Source organism: Sarcophilus harrisii, chromosome 4 (genome assembly GCF_902635505.1).
Source record: "Sarcophilus harrisii chromosome 4, mSarHar1.11, whole genome shotgun sequence".
NCBI lineage: Eukaryota > Metazoa > Chordata > Mammalia > Dasyuromorphia > Dasyuridae > Sarcophilus > Sarcophilus harrisii.
In genome coordinates this window covers 301,886,788-301,909,501 of record NC_045429.1, presented here as the reverse complement: position 1 = coordinate 301,909,501, position 22,714 = coordinate 301,886,788, and the positions used below count along the sequence as shown (strand labels likewise).

The following is a 22,714-nucleotide window of genomic DNA, read 5'->3' as shown; positions in this document are numbered from 1 at the left end:
TTTTGTTCTTTGCTTGCTTTTCCCTCCCTCACTTTTTTTTTCCTTTTTGATCTGATTTTTCTTGTGTAGCATAACATATAGAATATATATAGAAGAATTGCACATGTTTAACATACTGGATTGCTTGCTGTCTAGGGAAAGGGAATGGGGGGAAAGGAGAGAGAAAATTTTGGAACAAGGTGAATGTTGAAAACTGTCTTTGCATGCATTTTGAAAAATAAAAAGCTATTATTAAAAAAAAAAAAAAAAAAGCTATACTCTGAGAAGAAAATTGCCTATTTCTGTAATTATAGCTATCAAACAATTAGTAATGATAACAGGAAGACCACCTGTTATGGTCTTATGACCATATATATGAAGTGGAGTGCCAATGATCAAGGGAGCTGAGAAGCTGTTAACTAGGAGACCAATATCTAAAGGAATTATTAACATATACATTGAGGAGCAACTAGATGGTGCAGTGAATAGTGCACTGGCCCTCGAGTCAGGAGGACCCAAGTTCAAAGCTGAACTCAAGACACACTTAACACTTAACAGCTGTATGATTCTGAGCAAGCTGTATAACCCAATTGCCTAGCTAAAACAAACAAACAAACAAAAAACACACACACACACACACACACGAAATCCCCAAATATGATGGCAGAGATTGGAGCTAAAAGGAAAACTTAATCAGGTGCTATCAAAGATGAGAAAGGAAGAATAATCTGAGTGCTATGAACAGAAGAATACAGATAGAATGAAGTTGAAAAAAGGAGAAGTTGCTCAATGGCAGCAAAATGTATGTCTGAAAGTGGCAGTAAGAAGTAAAGAATATAATGCTTTTTCCAACCCAGTTCTATGTAGAGGAGTGGGGAGCACCACAATAGAAAATGCATCTAATTAATACTGGAAAGAGTGATCTGCAATGCTGTATGTTCTGGAAGAAATCAGGTTTTTGCAAGTGCCTAGCTTTAAGCAGAGCATAAATGACATACACAAGGAAAGAAAAGACTTGTGTGAAAACCAGAAACAAGACAAGATAAAGTGCCAAAAATGGATGTTTTTAAATGTTTAAATAGAGAAAAAAGGAAAATGTAAAGGATAGGCTAATTAATGGAAAGTTTCACAGGCTCAAAGGTAGGACTTGACAGACCTTTAGGCTTCCAAAAAGAGAAAGGATGGCACTACAGACAGAAAGAGAATATGTAAAGAGAGAAAAATGTGAAAAGAAATCAGCCTCTGTAGAGAGCTCAAAGTCCAAAAAGGTATGCTTGAATCAGACAACCAAGCACTTAAGGTTAATTACCTATTTGATGTGAGACAAGGACTCTATTAGCATATGTTTGGATAAATAGCTCTTCCCACTGTAGGTGCTTGCTGAATGCTTGGTATTAAGATAATCATAGACAAGGATTGGAGGGCAAAGGGACAGAGACCAGAGTGACTTGGCAGCAGAACTAGGAGGAAAGTTGGTGACTCCAGACTCCAGAATTCAGAATTCTGCTTGCCTACCTCTTTCACTTCTCCCCCTAAAGACCAAGGACATTTATCCTGACTCCGGCTGACCCCGAGGCCTCCAGGGAACTAAGCCTGGACTCTACAAGCCTCCTAGAAAAGAAAGTATACAACAAAATAAGTATTCCAAAGAATTTCAGGGTGAATGTAAAGTACCAAGGGGTGTAGACTGGGAGGGAACTGCACTAGTGGGCATGTCAGGGTTCCTGCCAGGCCTACTTTTAAGTCAATTCCCTCTCTGGCAGGTAACTCACTCTGGGAATACTCCATCAGTATCTGTAGTCCCTAGTTTTGCTAAAGTTAGGTGTATATTTGTGTTTCCTATTTAATTTGTGAACTGATTCATTTTCATTAGGTGATACATGATGAAAGCCAATTCAAAATATTTTTTAAAAATAAAGTAATTGGTAACATTTATAAGGAGCTTAGAGATTTACAAATCATTTAATGGGCATGATTTCATTTATTCTTCACAACTCTGTGAGATACATACTATACAGGCATTGTTATCCTCTTTTATGTGATACATCCAGGTCTACAGGGAAGAATTATTCTTCAAGTTAGTAATTACATGTTATTTAGGTGATAATTTTACAAACCAACAGGGAAGAGTACTTTTTTTTTTTAAAGCACCAATATGTTCAGGGGACATCACAATTTATAACTGACAATCAATACAGCTCACAAATCAAAATTCAGCATGCAAAAACAAAGTTCTTTCTTCACTGGTTTCTCTCCTAAACTCTTTTTGCATTCTACCAAAGATATTTTACACACACACACGAATTCAGTATATAACTAACTGCTTCTTCCAGAATTTTCTCAGAAAATGCTTGCCCCAAAGCCACAGCAGTCCAGTTTCTAGAACGACCACATACACACATAAATCCCCTTACAGAATAGGAATATAAGTTATATACCCCTTTCAACAATAACCTGACTTCCAAAAAGTTTGGAAGGAAAGGAACACGTATCTAATTATTTTATCCTTTATCAAATTTATCTGATAAAAGAAACCAGAATTCACAGTTTCCACTTTGACTTAAGCTGACCTTAATCATTTCTTTCTAAATAAGAGAGTACCTGTAAAATTTTTTGGAAGATACAAAAGAGATATTTTAGATGTTAAGCTTCTGTTAGCTTTGCCTCTCCCACCGATTGACTACAAAAATGATCAAGTTCCATCTGGTGTACCACAAAAATGAAAGATGAAAGCTGGAAGAGAAAGGGAGTACAGTTAGTTGGCAGCAATGATGTCCTGGGTACTAAGAATGAGACAACCTGCTCTACTTCACTATAAAAACCTCAGCCTGCAGTTCTAACAGTGAAATGGAAACTGTATTCTCCAGAAACCAGCTCAGCTTCAGCCTTCCACCCACACAAAGCCTGATACATGATAGGAACAGAAAACTGCATGACTTCAAAATTCTCAGGATTATTTAAGTGGTTAGTGCCATCTCTAGGTAAAGATTCAAACTATCAGAATATTTTTTTTTTTAATGGAATTGTTTTAAGAAAAAAAAACACATCCCTGATGCAACAGTGAGAAAAGATCAGGTATGACTTCCCTGAACTAGCTTAATAAGGTATACATTGACTAACACTATGGTCTCTTGTTCTTAACTTCCTGGATTGAGAACATGTCTAAGGTAAGAACGAGAAAGACAGTATAATATTAGTATCAACACCAATAATGAAGGAGTGAGAACACCACAGAATTCTTCCAAATTGCACATTTTTCCCCTTCAAGCCAACCATCCTCTCAGAAAGAAGCCTGACACCCTCAAACTTCTGTGGAAATCCAGATTTCTTTGGAAAGACAATTAAGTGGCCCCATTCCTTGGCTTTAAACTGAGACTGAGTGAAGCTATTCAAAAAATATAAGCTTCTGTCTCCAGTTATTTACCAAACCATTCAAATAAGAAAGCAATAGCTGTAGTCTCTGGTCATCTACATAAAGAGGTGCTAGAAATTAGTGAATCTTCCTTACCTTCCCTTAGACTGGGAATCATGATTCCCATTCAATGTCCCCGAGTTACGTTGAGATAAATCATTGGATCCCACACAAATTAGTACAAAAAGATGAAAAAAAAATTTTTTTTAAACCAATCAATCTTTTGAGACTGCAATCTTTTCAGAAAAGCTTTTTATAAAAAAAATCCCACTATTTTCAGTCATACAAGATGAAACCATACACAAGTAAACTAATGAGAAGTGAGAGTCATCATATTTACTGAGAAAGGATCAAGAAACTATTTGAATGTAACACACTTCCTACAACACTATCAACAGTCTTTCCAGACTAATGTAAGACAAACCCCAAATAGGGGAAACAAGCACAAATTCCCGGAGATTACAAAAGACCAACTGCCCACTTAACTACTAACAATAGATTCAGTGTGATGAAGAATTTGCCAATATTTTGCTAAACACTAATAAAAAGACAATTCTATTCTAGAAAGAAGTATAAATCTAATCTAGCACTATAAACCTAAAACTTACTTTTGGAGCTCATCTTATAGTAAGAAGTCTAGATTCAAATATCCCTTGGGAAAACAAATGTAAAAAACCCAATGAAGACAACTCACATTACTATTCACCCAAAGGGCTACAACTCCCCAGTCATCTTGAAGTATTATTTTAGATTAATTAGCTTTTAATTACATACGAACTATTTATCATCCACTACTGAATTTTTTTCCCCCCCTTTGGTTATCAATCATACATCTCAACTGAATAACATCATCTATAAAAGTAAATAGTTGCTAATGGTCAAAAAAAAAAAGAAAAAAAAATCACTGCAAAGTAAAAACCAAATGATTTTCTGGATTATCCTCCACTGAATCAAATAATCTCTACCAATATTCATCTCTAATACTCAGGATTAAAAACTGAATTATTAAAACCCTTTGTGATTTAAGAGAAAGACTTGAACTAAACACTAAGCAAGACTATTTAAAAAAATACTTTGGGACCAGATTATGAAGACTTTAAAAGACAAAGAGAAATTTATATTTTGATGCTTAAGGGTATAGGGAGTCACCGAAGTTAATTTGGTAGAGGAATAACCTGGTCAAACCTAAACCTTGGGAAAATCCCAAAATCACTTTAGCCACTGTACATATGGAATGGATAAAAACAGAAAGACCAGTTAGAAGAAATGATGAGAACCTGAACTAGGATCATGATTGTATGAAGGAATGTGAATAGATGTGAGACAGACACAGAAATGACAGAATCTGGCATTTGATCAAATATATGGGGTTAAGTACAAATTAAGGGTCATGGTTACAAACTATATGGTGGAGACCAACAAAAACAAGGGAAATCTGGAAGAATTCTATTTTGGACTTGGAGAGTTTGAAACTTCCTGTAGAAGAGGCATGACTATAATTCAGCAGACATAGGGCTGCACATAGTTTCACCTGCATCAAAATAATTAAACCATTGAAGCTGATGAGGTCATAAATGAGAGAGAAAGGAAGAAGATGGAGTAGAAAGCCTTGTATTCTATACTCCCAGGCTTCTTGCTCTCCAAACAAACTGGAACTCCCTCTATCCAGTTTTCATGCCTTTGCACTGTTATTTACACCTAGAAATGACTTCTTCACTTCTACTTCTTAGAATTCTGTTTTCTTCAAAACAGCTCAAACACCACAGAAGTCTTTCTTGATCTTCCCCCACTGCTAAATGTAATCATTCCCAATAAACTGGGCCTGGCACACAGTAGGAACTAATTTAAATGAAAATGTTACCTCATCAATTCAGGAGTTCCCTTTAATGATGCAAATTATAACCACTTTGTGTTGTCTATCCTGTGCAACTCTCATCCATGTTGGCCCCAAAAGTTTTCATAATAGGCTAGTGGCCTTAGTCACGTTCTCCCAATATCATGAAGGTAACCAATGGATGCTACTAACTGGCCACCTACCAACCTTTGCCTTTACCATATAACCAGTTTATCTTCTCTTCTAGTCATAATAACATTCTATTTTTCTGAGTTCTGTGTCAGTTCTGTGTCTTTGCATGGCCTTCTGGGAAATATCCATCTATATCTCTGCAGACTATGGTGTTTTGCACCCTACTTCCATATAGCAACACCATGAAAATGTTAATATCATAAAAAGATTGGGGGTCTGTAAAAACTGCAATTTTCTCAAAAATATTTCAGCCTGCTCTTCTCCTCTGGGCTAGGCTCTCTGTCCCAAAAATACACACTGCTGCACAAACCTTTTACCAGGTGTCTACTCAAAAGCAGGTTGAATTCTGAGCAACAGACATGTTGGAATCTTTACTAAAGTATTAAGACATTTCTTTACAAAGTGTGAAGACATTGGAGTTGATTTGATCTGATTTGGGGCCAGAACTTGAAACAAGGTATTAGGTGAACAATGCTTGTGTTCACACCTTTAGAGAGCTCAAGTATCTAAGTACTCAATGGAGTTCACACAAGAGTTCAGGGCTAGTATGAGAGCTGAATTCACACCTCCCTTAGGACCAGAGAGCACTCTGGGAAATAACCCAGAATCCCTCTCCCTCCAGAAGGCGGAGTTAACCTTTGGGAGATCACATAAATGAAGGAAGCTCTTGGAGCAAAAGGGGAAATTTCTCCAGAACATCAACAGGGCTCTGAGACAGAACACTCTGGAAGAAAAGACTACTCGCCACAGACTGGAGATTGAGAAGCCACGAGTCGGAGCTAGCTGGAGGCTGAAGAAAGCAGAGGCAGAAACCAAGGACAAAACTACAAGATCTCTTGGAGCCAGGCAGTGAGATAGGCCTCAACTAACCGGGCTAATTTTGTAAGGAGAAATAAACGTTTGCAATTTTTACCAGCTGGCTGCGATTTCGAAGTAATTATTTATTTCAACTAAGACTAAGGCTGGCCCCCAAGAAAACCTCCACACAAACATTCTTTATCCACTTAGTCCTTCCTGTGGCTTTCAGATCTTTCAGGAGATTCTATGACGTCTAGTGGCTGATGCAATCAATACAATGTCATCTACAAAAGACATTCCTTATTTCACTGTCCATAAGGAATCTTTTTCAACCTGGTCTCTGTGCTAGAGCTCCTCTATCATAGTGGCAAATATAGCTCCATGTTTTTGTGTCTTACCTGATGTTTATTATCAAAGTTTAACTGGACAAGTTATCTTCTTGCTACATTTTCCATGGCATCTCAATGTACAGGTAGGAAAACCTTGCATTAAAAGAGCATGTAAGAATTCTTTGTTTTGTTCTTTTGAATAGAACTAAACAAAACTTGTTTCTGTTCTATTTTCATAATTAGCAAACATGCACAATGGACTTGTAGTCCAAGGTGTGGTCCATGGTTGGTTGATTGCAAAAACTTGATTGTTCCCTAAGAATGCCTATGAAGATGCCCTCAGTTCAAGTACAGATGAATCTTGAAGATTTTGTATAGAGGGGAAATTAAGACATATAGGTTGGAAATCATATATATTCTCTCATTTGCCCTTTTTAATAAAGTCTGATGTTTTTCTCCCTACACCTTTGATACCTCTCTCTCCTTGAGATCCCAGAACCCCTCTCTACATAGACTTCCAAATCAGCTTCTTTTCCTGTCTAATCTCTTTAGTGCCATTTCTGCCCTCTTCTACAAGCACCTAATGTTAGGACATAAATGTGATGGTTTACTACTTTTGATGGGGAAATGCTTTATTGAAAAAAAAAAAAAGAGTAAAACCACAAACACTATGCTTTATATTATGCATGGAAGGAACCTATTGATTTATCTAATTTATCCCTATAAGCTGTTCAAGAATGATAGTATCCTATTTTCAAGAATTAAAGGGAAGACATTTTCCCTGTAAATAAATTATTTCACAGGGTTTTTTGTAAATTTTATAAATCTTAAAGAATTATATGAGTATCAGTTATTAAATGAATGTTATGAGTTATTATTGCCTCAACACAAGTCAACAAACCATTCCCAATTTCCTTTACCAGGAATTGTTCTAGTTTAAATACAAAAGGAACAATCTTGAATTGTTTGTCCTCAAAGTTGCAATACTTTTCCAAAATCAATTATAAATCAATCAATCTCTTGGTAGGTTGCCTTCTTGACCTTACCATATTCTGGAATGGATTATATTCCCTTCAGCAAATGGGCATAAGCAAGGCTATTTTACCACAGAGGCAGTAACGTAGAACTTGAAACAGTTCTGAAACAGTTTCTGATACTGAAATCTCCTAAAGTTTTTAGCCTTTAGTCTATGAATCAATCAAAAATCATTTCTGAGTTGAGTGCTATGTGCCAGGCAGTGTGCTAAATTTTGGTGATACAAAGAACAAACAGCCCCTCCTTCAAGATTACATTCTAAAGGAAGAATCACCATGAATACATACAAAATGTATGCAAAATGAATACAAGATAGTTTGAAGAGGAAAAGCACAGGGTAAAAAGTAAAAATATTCTAGGCATTATGCAATAGCTCATGCAAAAAAGTACAAGGACAGGAAATAGTACGTCACATGTGAGAAATGGACAATAATCCAATATGGTTAGATCATGGCATATATGCAGGGGAATCAAACATGTGTAAGACTAGAAATGTAGGGACATGTTGAAAAAGTTTCAAAATACCAGGAGTTTATAATTTTTCCCAGAAGTAAAAAGGAGCTGCAAAAAAAATTGAGAAGAGTGGATGATGTGGTCAGACCCAAGTCATTTTAGCAGTTATGTGGAAGTGAATTAAAACTTGAGGCAGTAAAATAAATATTGCCCAAAAGTCTAGGGCAAGATATGATTGAGGGCCTAAATTAAGGGACTGGCTATGTCAAAGAAAAGAAATAAGATATACTCAAGATAGATGTTGAGGAGATAAAAATGGCAAGTTTTGGAAACCAAATGGATTTATGGAGTGAAGGAAAATGAGTACTATTAGAAGGACAGTACTTACCTCACTAATAGAAAGTTCTGAAGAACAATGGTTTGAAGGCAAAGATAATAAATTATGTTTGAACTTGTTGACTGAAATTCCTATAGAATATCCAATGTGAAATATAACAGCAAATGGGAATGTAGAATTTTTGCTACATAGATATATATGGGAGTCACTGACAAAGAAATAGCAACAGATAAGTAGGTAGATGATGAAGTGGATAGAGATATGAACTTAAGACTTTACCTGTGTGGATAGGTGAATCCTGTCTTTTAATCTGTCAATTTCAGATTCTTCATCAGTAAAATGATATTAATTGAACTACCTCAGAGTTCCTGAAGGCCAGATGATATAACAAAAAAGCACTTTGCAAATCATAAAGGTGTTTTTTATAAATTATTACTATTATTCATGAAAGCTGGTGAAGTTACCAAGTGAGAAAAGAGAGAACAAAAAAGAAGGTCCAGGATGGAGTCTTGGGATATATCCAAAGTTAGCCAGTGTAATATCGGATGTCAATTCAGCAAAGAAGGCTAATAACAAATGATTAGACAGGTAGGAGAACCTGGAAATAACAGTATCACAAAGACCCAGAGTAAAAAGAACATTTAGGATGACCAGTTCTGATGGACCTGGCCATCCTCAGCAACGAGATCAACCAAATCATTTCCAATGGAGCAGTAATGAACTGAACCAGCTACGCCCAGAGAAAGAACTCTGGGAGATGACTAAAAACCATTACATTGAATTCCCAATCCCTATATTTATGCACACCTGTATTTTTGATTTCCTTCACAAGCTAATTGTACAATATTTCAGAGTCTGATTCTTTTTGTACAGCAAAATAACGTTTTGGTCATGTATACTTATTGTGTATCTAATTTATATTTTAATGTATTTAACATCTACCGGTCATCCTGCCATCTGGGGGAGGCGGTGGGGGAAAGGAGGGGAAAAATTGGAACAAGAGGTTTGGCAATTGTTAATGCTGTAAAGTTACCCATGCATATATCCTGTAAATAAAAGGCTATTAAATTAAAATAAATAAATAAATAAAATAACATTTAGAAAGGGTGATTAACAGTATCAGTAATCGATGGCTTAATAAAATTCAAAGTTTTATTAAAAGCTTTATGAGATGGAAAACCACCATAATCCAAGAACCATTTGAGCAACTTAAACCCAAAGACAACTGAAGTCGCAGATGTTTGTGCCTTAGGTCAGAAGTCAGTCTTGCCCAAGGAATACAAACATCCTTTAAAGCACTCAGAATCACCTAAGGAAACTGGCTTTTAAGCTTTTGTTCCAACAAGTATTTGCTTTGGGCTTAAGTCTCCCCGGCAGGAACCAAGAAATCTATGAGCCCACATCAGAAACACATAAAGGAATCAGAGCAAAGCTCTAGATTCAGCCCCACGTGGGGAAATACTTATTCTCAAGGACTACTTCCAGTACAGTTTGTTTCAAAATCTCCTTTACTATTGGCACACGCTGAGCAATTTTCCCAAACACCAGCCTCTTGAAAGCAGCAAGAAGGGCTTCAAGGGACTGCCGGCCCAGGCTGGAGTTTCATGCAGCGGGGTTGCTTCACAGCCCGGATGTGAGAAAACCTGCCTGCACAAGATCCCAGCAGGGCTGATTCACCCCCTGCGGGTGACCTGGAGCAAGGATTACAAAAGACCCGAATGGAAACGAAAAGGCCCCGCGCACCCCGACGGGGTCCGCAGCGAAGGAAGCCACGCGACCCCTGACCACATCCTGGTACGAGAATGAGGACGTTCATTTCCCCGAGCTCCGGCAATGGGCAGCACACGCGGCCCCCTTCCCCGGCACCGGGCCGAGGACCCGGCAGGAGGCAGGGCGCCGGCCTTCCTTCGGGGAGGCAGAGAGGAGGCCGCCGCGGAGAGCGGCCCCAATGGGGCGTGACCAGGAGACGGTGCGGGGAGGGCGCCGAGCCCCCGGGCAGCGGGGCGGAGGAATGTGCGCAGGGCGCCGAGCAGGGGTCCGGGTCGGAGGGGGGAGGGGAGGGGCGGCGGCGGCCTCCTCGCCCCTCGCGCCCCTCCGGCCTCGGCCCCTCCCCACTCACCTCCGGCCGCGGCGGTCTCTGTTCCTGTTGAGTCGGTCCGAGAGGCGGCCCAGGAGAGCAGCTAGTCCCGGCCGGCCAGGCAGGAGGCCCAGCAGCCGCCTCCAGAACACCGGGCCCGCCGCTACCGCCGCCATGGAGACTCCCAACTTCCGCTTCCGGCTCCTGGAAACTTTATTGACAGCGCGGCCGGAGGACTCAGTTTGGACCTGCGCCTGGGGCTCTGCAGCGGGAAGGGAAGGGAGGGAATCCTGGCGGCGAAAACCGGGCTGCTGGGCTCCCCCCGGGGAAAAAGGAATGGGGACTCCACAGCGCTACGGCTTAGTGTACGCGTACTAAGCGTTCTCCCACCCCCAGATTCCTCTCGCCCCCACACCCCCCGCCCCATCCTCAGGGAGGCGGGCTGGAACTGTGACTGTTCTGGCTATGGTCTCCGTTTTCAAATCTGGTAAACTGACGCCTAGGGGGCGCGGAGTCGCTTTTCTAAGGGCAAGCGTAAAGGCTTCCAGAATGTTAGTTAGCACCCCCCCTTCCCCCACAGAAACACGTGAATCGTCTTGTAGTCACACAACTGGTAAAACACAAGCGTCCCCCCAAGGGCATGGTGTTGCCATCATGCAAGCTACCCTAACTTTTAACAAGCATTTTTATTTAATTTGTTTATTTATTTATTTATTTTTTGCTGAGGCGATTGGGGTTAAGTGGCTTGCTCAGGGTCACACAGCCAGGAAGTGTTCAGTGTCTGAGAAGAGATTTGAACTCGGGGGCTTCCCGACTTCAGGGCTGATGCTCTATCCGCTGCTGCGCCCCCTAGCTGCCCCAACAAGAATTTTTATTTAATTTGTTTGTTTATTTTTTTTTTTGCGGAGGCAATTGAGGTGAAGTGACTTACTCAGGGTCACACAGCCAGGAAGTGTTCAGTGTCTGAGGTTAGATCTGAACTCAGGGTTTCCCGAAGTTAGGACTAGTGCTCTATCTGCTGCACCCCCTAGCTGCCCCAACAAGCATTTTGAAACAGCCGTATGCCCGGTGTTGGGGATGCAAAGAAAACCCAGAAGTGTTACCCCTGTTCCCTTTCAAGGAATCTTCTCATGGATGAAACCAAACAGGAAGTGGTTGGAGGATATTTTGAAAGGGAAATCGTTGGCAGCAAGGAAAACTTTTTATTTATTTTTTTTTTTGACGTTTTAATTTTCTTTTTTTCTTTTCTATTTTATTTAATAGCCTTTTATTTACAGGATATATGCATGGGTAACTTTACAGCGTTAACAATTGCCAAACCTCTTGTTCCAGTTTTTCACCTCTTACTCCCCCCCCACCCCCTCCCCCAGATGGCAGGATGATCAGTAGATGTTAAGTACATTAAAATATAAATTAGATACACAATAAGTAAACATGACCAAAACGTTATTTTGTTGTACAAAAAGAATCAGACTCTGAAATATTGTACAATTAGCTCGTGAAGGAAATCAAAAATGCAGGTGGGCAAAAATATAGGGATTGGGAATTCAATGTAATGGTTTTTAGTCATCTCCCAGAAGGGAAAACTTTTTAGACCAAGTTGGGATTTGCCCTGAATCTTCAAGCAAGCCAAAGAAGCTAAGAAGCAGAAATGGCATCAAGCACAGCCAGTGAAAATGCCCAAGTTGGGAATGAAGTATCCTATGACTGGCCCAAGGAGTTGTTCCTCTTACCTTAGTCTTTTTTCATTAATGCAGGTCAGTCAGGAGACCTGGCCTAAGATGGTTGCCAAAAATGAGGCTTGTCATAGGAGGAATGTCTTCTCCTTAATTCCTTTGGAATACTCTGGCGGGGCAGGGAGTCTCTAGTTTTCTCAATAGTTAACCGACAGAATATCTAGATGAGGGAGGTTTCCCAGGGGGCCTCCATTAAGATAGAAGTGATAGGTTTGTTCTGTTTTTGGATAAAATATAGGGATTTACCTCTGTTTATGAAATTTATGAATATCAGAATTTCCATTTCTTGGACACCTAAGGTTACTTTACTATTTTCTGGGAAGATTTTTTCCCCAAAAAACTCACAGTATTCAGGTTCATCTATTTCTTCTAAAGTAAACTGGATTGTAGAGTTGTATGAGAAAGATGAAGAACTTACAAGATAAGTATTGTATGAATTCTACCCCCCCCTTTGTTATTTTTCTGTGTCCTGCATAAGTATAAAATATGCAGACATATTTACTTAACATCAGGCAGTGACATTTATCAGTATTTGGTATTTATCGATATTTAGCATATTAGCTTGACCACTGTTGGCTAATCTAAAGCCTGAAGGCCTAAACCAGAAACCTTCCATTCGAATCTCTCCCGATAGCAACAATCGATTTCATGCCCCACCCCCCTTTCAATGCTCTCTTACTTGGGATGTAATCTCTTGTAACAAAATCTATAAAAGCTGTGTATATTCACTGATTCTTCAGCCCTCCTGCAGTGAGTACTTTCACTTCCCTTTATCTCTCACAGCTGGACTGCCCATCTCTCATGAGATATTATAATAAACAATCTTTCTGCTTTCTACTTTGAGTGATCTCTGAGTAATCATTTTGGGTAGGGGTCTTCCCGTCCCACACAGAGTGAATATGATGAGGTCCTGAGTAACTAGATGGAGCTGACAGAGAAAGCCTGAAATGTTAATGGAATCAATTCCTGAAGCAAGCAGGGGAGGGCACTGATGGGGATCAGTTCAATCTTATAGATCCTATCTGAAGGTCATCGCATGCCCTACTTTGCTATGTCTAGCCAGAAGTCTGAGTTATTTCAGACTCCTGAGATAAATTTCCCCTACAAATCTGTCCATGGCTCACTCCTTCTTTGCTGAATTTCTTTTGGGTTTATAGCCTAACATGACACTCTGGCCTCATGGTGTCTTTCCTCTCATCTCTCCCACCATGCTTCATGATGCCTTGATGTTATGGGCCAGAACTCTGAAACCAGGATTCATAAAAGATGTTAAGTCAGTGAATTTGATGGTTCTCTAGTTTAGCATGGTGCTTAATAGTTCTCTAAGTTCAGTATGATTGTTTTAATCTTACAACAAATAATGGTTTCCTAGTGATATAATGATTTGTTTATACTTAGAATAGAGCATATAAGCCAGGTGGGACTCGGAGCCAGAGAAGACAAGAGGACTGGAGGTGGGAGCTCAAGCTCTAGGAGCCAAGGAGAGAGACATTCCATCTTTGGTCAGGCTCCTGGTGGCTGGCCTCCTGCACTTCCCCACTGAGATCAAGGCTGGTCTGAAAGGCTCTCCAGAAAGCTGCCCAGCCCCAGGCAAGGAGACAATAAAAAATTTGGACTTTGGACTATAACACCTGAAGATTGCTCCTAAGACCTCCAGAAAACTAAACAAGAACACTACACTTTTCTCCTTCTTAAAGCTAACTAACTTATAGGGTACTAAACTCCTCTATGGATTTAGCCACCAGATAAGGTCATACTTCAGCCTTGTGTGGCATTCTCTTTCTTCTAGTTAATTGTGCGTTCCACTAGGGAACTTGTCTTTTCCATTGTTAATTGTTATATGTGCTCCCAAATCTATTTCATATTTACCATTCCTGATGTCTATGGTATCTGTTCATTTTGTCTGTAACCTTTTCTCTTAAATAAACTTGCTTTTTGCCAAAGAGAATGGCCATTGTGAATTTTTCACATGACCAAATCCCAATATTCCATACCTGAACCTAACCCTCGTTTGGTGCCTACATCTGTATCATTACTTGGAACTAGAAATTGCTTTCCTAAATCACATTAAATGGAAAATAGAATAAGAAATCTGGAAAGGCAGAAAAAGTTAAGTTATGAAGAGCTTTAAGTGCTAAGCTGAGGACCTTATTTTTGATGCTGAGGATAATAAGGAACCACAGAATTTTTTAGGAGGGTGACATGATCAAACCTATTCTCTAGGAAAGTCATCTTAGCAGCTGAATGGATTGGAATGGGGAGAATTGAGGCAGGAAGACCCGTTTGTTAGAAATCGATTTCAGTACTCTAAGAAGTGATGAAGACCTATAATGGGGGTAGGGAGTAGGAATGGGAGGAGATAAGTGGATGGAAGGAAGTGTATAAGAGAAATGTAAAATTAAAAACAACAATATTTGGTATCATATAGTTATAAGTTGAGTAACTGAGGATAATCCTGCAAAGTGTCACTTTCTCTCTCATAAACTTCATTAGGACAAAAAGGCACTGTTATTTTTCCATGTTTATCTAGCTGCTGTTCCAGCCTCAATAATCACAGGGACTTTTCTGAGACCATCTAATTCTTCTGGATTTTTTTTTTCTTACTTTCCCTTCTCTATATAATTCTTCACCTCACTTTTCTGGGTTGCTTCTTTCTCTTAAGGAGAAGGTCCCCAGAGTTAATCTCATACCCTAAGTGTTGAGGTGTGGACCAAATGTTGAGGTCTAGATTTGGAGTACCCTAAATGACATTAGGATTTAGTTAAGGTCTAGTGGCAAGTTTGGGGTACAGAGAGTCAAAGAGAGCTCCCGTGCAACCCCCTTGGATTCGGCGCAAGGATATGGTGGTATTTGAGGTCTAGTAGCGGCACAAATTCCCAATAAAAGCATTTATTGGCCCGAGAGCTAGATTGATAAAAGAGGTTTATTATTGAGTTTGGAAGTAGGAGATAGGTGAAGGTAGAGATAAGGAGGGCACTGGACAGAGGGTCCAGTGGACAGAGGGTCCTCACATGGCTACCATGTTTGGAATCTCTGCAAAGAGGGGTTCCCAGTGTGGCCCTTTTAAGTCAAAGACTTAGCTCAAGGGGCTTTTGGGTGTAGCCCCAAAGTTGGCTCAGATCCGGGTGGGGTTGGGACAGGTCCAGATCTTCTATTGGAATTCAAAGGGACCAGGATTTGTGAGTCAAAGGGTAATTTACATTAACTAGGGGGGGTTGGGAATCAAAGATTGGAATCTTTCCCGCATCATAAGTAAATGCCCAATAAATGCCTATGCTTGATTTGGAGACAGTTTGAGCCTGAATCTTTTTGGAGATGATACCACAATCCCACACCCATACCCCACTATCGTAGTTCAACAGTAGTTCCATCAGCTAGGTATACTAGAGAGATTTGGAAGAAGGAAGAATTTGGAAAAAAAGAGGAGTTCTGTTTTGGTTATGTTTCATTTGAGAATACCCATAAGACATCCAGTGTCAGATGTTTAAAAGTCAGCTTCCCACTAGTCATTGGGCCTAGGAGCACCAGAGCAACTAGGATAGGATTTATCCATGTGGTAAATTTTCATAGAGGTAATAATTTGAACATTTGGGAGCCTCACCACATGTAATAGTGTTGAGGTAGGAAGCGAAAAGGTCTAGAGGACAGAGCTTTGAGGGCCAACCACTGTTAAAAGATTCAGCAAATTAAATTGAGAAGGATCAGTAGATAGAAAGCCAGAAAAGAATAGTTTCCCAGAACCAAGAGAGAGAATATCTAGAAAGATAAGGTGTTCAACAGTGTCAGAGACCACAGACATCCAAAAGAATTCAGACAGGAAAACCATTAGATTTTGGCTACCCAAGACCTCCACAGAGGGTGAGACTATAAAGTTAAACTGATCCCCATGAAGTGACCTTCCCTGCTTGCCTCAGGGAGTAATTTCATCAATATTTCAGTCTTTCTCCAACAATCCCATGTAGTTACTAAAGACCTCACCATAGTCTTATTAATTAATAAACTAAAAACTTTCATTAATTACTCATTTTGCTTAACCATCTACCCTAATTCATTATATATTATTTATTAAATAAATGGGAAAATTTCCTATATGTTATGGTTAAATATTAAAAATATTAAATATTATAAACACTAAATTCATAATTTATTAATAAATTAAGTCAGTAACTTAAAAATAATTACTTAAAATATTTTGGGTTTCAAAAGATCATAGGCAGAGTCATTTCAGACCCTCCTCAATTGAAAAGCAGATAATTTTTCTTCACTTTTGGAAACAATTCCAACATTTAGTCATTTAAAATGCCAAGTCTCTCAAGTATCTTTTTCATATTTCTTCTCAAGATAAGAATTAAATTCACTCTCTTAGAAAATTGACTCCTAACACAGGAGTCAAGATGAACTAAATTCAAATTTGACTTCCAACCTTGGACAAGTCATTTAATAGCTATTTGCCTCAATTTCCTTAACTGTAAAATGGGAATAATTGTTCTGGGATTCAAATGTGATAATACTTGTAATTAATAAGATGTTTCATTCAAAACTTACTCTGTTAGGTTATTCTGGAACTCAGGATAAGATTATGCAAGGGTGTATGCAATAAGATGATTTAGACTCATGGAAGTCCTAAGTGGCAAGCAACAGAAACACTGAGATGTAAAAGAATTGGCTTTTGTAGGTATTTAAAAAATCCTTCCATGGAAGATATGAATAGCTCTACAATGCCAGACACTCATACTAAATATTTTACATATAAATAATAACTATTAGTATTTGTCTTTTTTCTTATTCTTTTCTACCACCACAAGTTATACTCTTCCGAGAATTCACTATAAACTGAGAATTTTAAACATTCTTCATAGAATTCACTTTAAAAGGTTTTTTTTAAAAAACAACAATTAACAATTCTCACCAGAAAGAAGTCTCTCTTCACCTTCTTTCTTATCCTGATAGATCAAAGATAAAAATCAACACTATCTCCAACTACAAAGAAAGAAGTACTTCAGAAAATAAGTTGCAACTGTAACTTCAAACCACTTACTTAAACTGGTTTTTGGGTTTGGGTTTTTTTTTTTTTAAATAACATTCCATTTCTCATAAAGTTATGTCTCTATATCTCTTAAAGATATAGCAACAAGTCTGTTAGAAATGATCAGCAGAATGATTTCAGAGAGGTCTGGAGAGACTAAGTGAAATGAGCAGAACTAGGAGATCATTATACACAACAACAAGATTATACAATGATCATTTCTGATGGACATGGCTCTCTTCAACAATGAGCTGATTTAAACCAGTTCCAATTGTTCAGTGATGAAGAAAGCCATCTGCACCAGAGAGAGGACTATAGGAACTTAGTGTGGACCACAATATAGCATTTTCACTCTCTATTGTTGTTTGCTAGCATTTTGTTTTCTTGTTTTTTTTTTCTTCTTGATCTGATTTTTCTTATGCAGCAAGATAACTGTATAACTATGTATACATATATTGGATTTAGCATATATTGTAACATATTTAACATGTATTGGAGTACCTGCCATCTAGAGGACGGACAGGGTAGGGGGAAGAGGGGAACATTTGGAACAGAAGGTTTTGCAAGGGTCAATGTTGAAAAATTTACCCATGCATATATTTTGTAAATAAAAAGCTTTAATTAAAAAAAAAAAGATATAGCAACAAGATCTGTAGTATTGATAGGAGTGCCTAATGACATGTTACTATAGATATATATCTGTATCATATTCATATATGATAGCTATATCATATTCAACCACAAAGGTCCTGTTTCAACAACTAATTATGATAGAAACCCTGGATTCCTTTTGATGAGTCCTGGGTAAGGAGGTGGGGTTGGCAGAGAAAGCCTAATGTACCTATAAGATTACTTCCTGAGGCAAATAAGGAAGAACATTGCTGGGAATCAGTTCAACCTGGTAGTCCCACCCTCTGTGGACACCTTGCTGTGTCCAGTCAGAAATCCAAGTTATATCAAATTCCTCAGAAATTTTCCTTATAAATCTGTCCATATTTGCTGAATCTTTTTTGGGTTAGTCTGCTATGGTGTTCTGCTTCAAGGTATCTTTCTCTTTATAGCTTACTAACTCTTTTAGGATGCTAAATTCCTCTATGGATTTAATCTTCTAGTTAAGGACTTATTCCCACCTCATGTTCTTTCCATTGTTAATTGTTAAAACTCCTTTCCTTGCTAACTGCTCTCCCAAATTTATTTCATATTTACCATTCCTTATGTCTATTGTATCTCTTAATTTTATCTGTAACTTCTTCTCATAAATAAATCTACCCTTTGCCAAAGAGAACCTCAAAATTTGGTGCCAATTGCTCTCAATCTCATCTGTTGCTGTACCTCAAACATATCACTTTTAACTAAGTAGAGCTAAGTGGTTCTGTGGATAGACATTTCAGCTTCAGACATTTATTAATTGTAGGTCACTTAACCTTGTTTACCTCAGTTTCCTCATATGGAAAATGACAAACCACTTCAATGTCTTTGCCAAGAATATTCCAAATAGGGTCATGAAAACTAAAAATGACTAAACAACAACAAAAAGTTGTTGCATAAACGCTTGTAGACCCTATAAGGCCAGAAAGGCTTGGAAGACGAGCCTGGTGACCAGCTGAGTAACCATAGGACCAAATCCAAGGATCACTGATGTACTATATTAAAGAAGATAGGATCATAGTCTCGTAAATTAGTCCAATCCCCTCATATGAGAAAACTGAAGCCCAGGATGTGAACCTGAAGCCTTGACTCCAAAGCCACAATATGATATATATGTTCTTGAAAATGAACTTAATGTTCATGGATCAAGGAATAAAAGTTCCCAAGAACAAGCAAAAACCATAGAATTGTTATAAAGGATACACATCAGCCCTCAAAACTGACTCAATACTGACGAATAGAAAGGATGAATTTGTAAGACGGGAAGATTAATTTTAACCTCACTTATACTGGGCCAGGCTTGTAGGATGAGTAAACTATGCTTAGATTATTAGTTAGGCATGTGAGGAAGTGTGCTAACTCTTAGGTCACTACTTATATGGTAAATTTTAGGAAGTTACCACAAGACTGAATAAGTTATGAAACATGCTGATTGGGAATATCATTACTCAACTGCATATGACTCCTTTGAAATTTATAGCTTTGTCAGACAATTTACAAATTGAGCACAATAATGTAAAGGAAAACAAATTGGAAGACATCGAAACTCTGATCAAGACCATGGTAAAGTATGATTCCTTCCATGAATCAATTAGGTGGTGGGATATAAACATACAAAATTAGGCAAAGGTTGTCAAATATGGCAAATGCGTTTGTTTTACTTAACTTTGAAACAAGGGAGGGTTCTTCTTGAGGGAGTGGAGCGAATGATAGCATTATTTTAAAAAAGCATCAGTTCTGTATTTGTGTAGATGTACATATGCATATATGCTGTACATATACATGTATGTACACATATATAATGTATATATTCATGTCTGTGTGCTTAGAATTAATTCTCCCAACCCACACCCAGAATAGCAAGTTGAATCCTCAGAATAGATCTGAACTTGTCCCCCCTGAGAGTTCTAGAAGTAATCTAGAAAGGTCTTCTCTAGTACTATTATATACATCTTTTCCAGTGTATTCCCTTCAATCTTAATAGTGCTTCACTATTATCTAACCACTGATTATAGCGCCTCTCTAATTTGACCAGTTGATCCCAATAACATAATCAAATGATGAATTGATTGTTTCTTAATATCAATTAGCAAATTGTGTTATCCTAATTTCCACCCCTATGTAAATCAGACCATTTTTTTCTTAAAAACTATTCTTAAGATTTGACTGGCATATTGCTTATTGTCTCAGGAAGAGGGGAGGGGAGGAAGGAATAAAACTTGGAACTTAAAGCTTTAAAAATATTTCAATATTTCAATATGTAATTGGAGAAAAGTATTATATATATATATATATATATATATATATATATATATGTTTTATATATTTATTGGCTCAGGGGACTAAAAGTGTGGATATCTTCCTTGTCATCTGAAGTCAAAATAACTAGCTCTAAGACTTAGCTGGTGGATGATAATAAGCAACTCAGTCAAATAAGTTTTGCTCAGCTAAGTTTTACATATACATATATAATGTATTACATATAAATATGTGTGTGTATATATATATACATATATATATACACACACATATGAAAGCTTATCACTATACAATATATACTGATGTGTTGAGCTGGTCTGAAGTCAGAAAGGCTGGATTCCAAAATGTAAAATGGAGATCATCAATCAATAAACATTTATTAAGCTCCAGCTATGGGTCAGGCATTGTACTACCTGGAGATACAAAAGAAAAAAAAGACATTCTCTACCTTCAAGGGGCTTACAGTATAAAGGAAGAAGACAATACATAAAAGGATGCTGAAAAGATTCAGGGCAAGATGAAAGTGTGATGTTCATGGAATCAAAATTAAGCAGAACAGCTAATAGGGAATGAGATTAGTTGGAAATTTCCAACCTCCATATAGGGAGAGTTTTCTGGAGAAGATAGTATTTTGCCTGCCACATGTGCATATTAGGTTAAAATGATGTAAATACACTTTGGTAAATGGGGAGACTTTAAATTATTACAGAAATGCTAGGTGATTTTATGCTTATTTGTCATTACCAATCAGAATAATGAACTAGGAAAATCCTCAATGTCCAATACATTATTCAACAAGCATTTATTAAGCACCTTCTAGGTATAAATATGCTAGACCTTATAGGAAATAAAAGATAAATAAAAACAGGCCTTCTGCCCTTTGAAAGCTTAGAATCTATTTAAGAAGTTAAAATGTGCAGCCAAATAACCATGTTAGAAGTTAGAATATGATTAATATAAAAGAAAAGTCAAATGATATGATACAAACACAAGATTAATACCAGCTGGGAAGATTAGGAAAGGCTTCATAGACGAGGTGGCATTTTGGCTGGTTTTTGAAGGATAGGTAGAAATTAAGCAGGAAGAAACTACAAATTTTATTCTGGAAATACGAAAGCAATGTTGAATAGCCCTGGTCTTAGAATCAGAAAACCTTGTTTTAGGAGTCAGCTCTAAAACTTATTGGATAAGTCATTTCTCTCAATGTCCCATTTTCTTCATTTGTAAAATGAGGATAATATAGATACTGATAGAGCTGTGAAGAAAGCAATTTGTAAACTTTAAAAGTGCTATATAGAGATAAGTTTCTTATTAGGGAATAATAAAGGCAAGAAAGCTAAGAAAATGAGGGGGGTGGGGATGCCTAGTATAGTTATCCAGTTTAACAATTTCAAAGTTCTAATCAATGCATCAAAGTGATTAGGTTGGAGATAATTTAGGTAGCCAAGTCTAACACTAACCATGGCTTCAGCTCTTGATTTTAAATCAGCTTCCTTTTATGCTCTAAAGGGTCAAATGAATCAAAATATCCTCAGATGCCTTATAGGCCAAGAAAAAAAAATTAAATAAGATAGAAATAATTCAAAGCATAAATAAGTTAACCAAATAAGTATGTGTAACTACAAGCAAAGAGATCCATCCCCTTCCAGGGCCACACAAGTCCTTGACTCAAATGGCCTTGCATCAGCAGGCTTTTGATGACCTGAATCAAAACAGGGGCATCCCCTCATTCACAGATGTCAACTCTCTGAGATGTAATCTAATTCAAATTTATGGGGCCCTGACCAGCTGTGAATATTCTCATGTTCTATTCATGACCCCAAGTCTTTCACTCAGCCTCTTCTCGTTAATCCCTCCTCTATTTCCTAAGCAGGAGGTTTAGGAAGAAAGGGTCAATGTGACTGATAATGATACTGCATTTTTGAAACCGGAAAGGGAAAAGCTTTCATTAAAAGGGCTACTAACAACAGGGAGCAGTAGCCACTGTCCATTATGCCAGCAGTTGCTATTTGATTCAGGAAGCACTAGGAAATCCTGAGCCAAATGTTCCCTGAAACAATGTCTGATTCATTCTTTAAAGGCAAAACCAGAACAATAACAACAGGAAAGAAATTTATCTCTCTTTACATATCAGATTTTTAAAGTGTCTTCAAAATCAGAAAATTATGGAATACAAAGACTGGAAAGAAGCCCTCTATTTGTTTCCAGCCTTCCAGAGATGAGCATCCCTTCTAATTTTGTTTGAGCTAAGGCTTCTTTGGCTTGATCTTAGTCACAGTATGCCCAGAATCTAGGACCGTTTCATGGATGTTGTGTGATGGTAAATATCCTGGGAATATAATTGGAATTTTGCCTGTAGGCAACCTGTCCCGATTTGTATTTTTCTATCAGACAGGAGATAACGGTGCTCCTAAATCCTTGCCCTGATTAGTAGCGTGGTTTCCTGGGGATTGACTTAACCTGGGAAAGGTCTGAAGAGATTGTCAGGGCTTATTTATATGCAGTATTGAAATTGGTTTTTATTTGAATCCTGCTTTACCTGACCTTTTTACCCTCAGTCATTTTCAGCTATCTAAGCTCAGTCATTTGAAACTCTTTC

General features: G+C 38.0%; 1 protein-coding gene across 2 annotated transcripts in view; it reads right to left on the bottom strand.

Moving 5' to 3' along the window:
- PGS1 (phosphatidylglycerophosphate synthase 1) overlaps positions 1-10,639 on the bottom strand; it is a 44,692-nt gene extending 34,053 nt beyond the window's left edge. For both annotated transcript variants that reach the window (XM_031965575.1, XM_031965576.1), the window contains exon 1: positions 10,489-10,639. In XM_031965575.1, the coding sequence (XP_031821435.1) occupies positions 10,489-10,622 (134 nt within the window). In that variant the 5' untranslated portion in view covers positions 10,623-10,639. The remainder of the gene's footprint in view (positions 1-10,488) is intronic.
- Between the last annotated feature and the right edge of the window lie 12,075 nt (positions 10,640-22,714).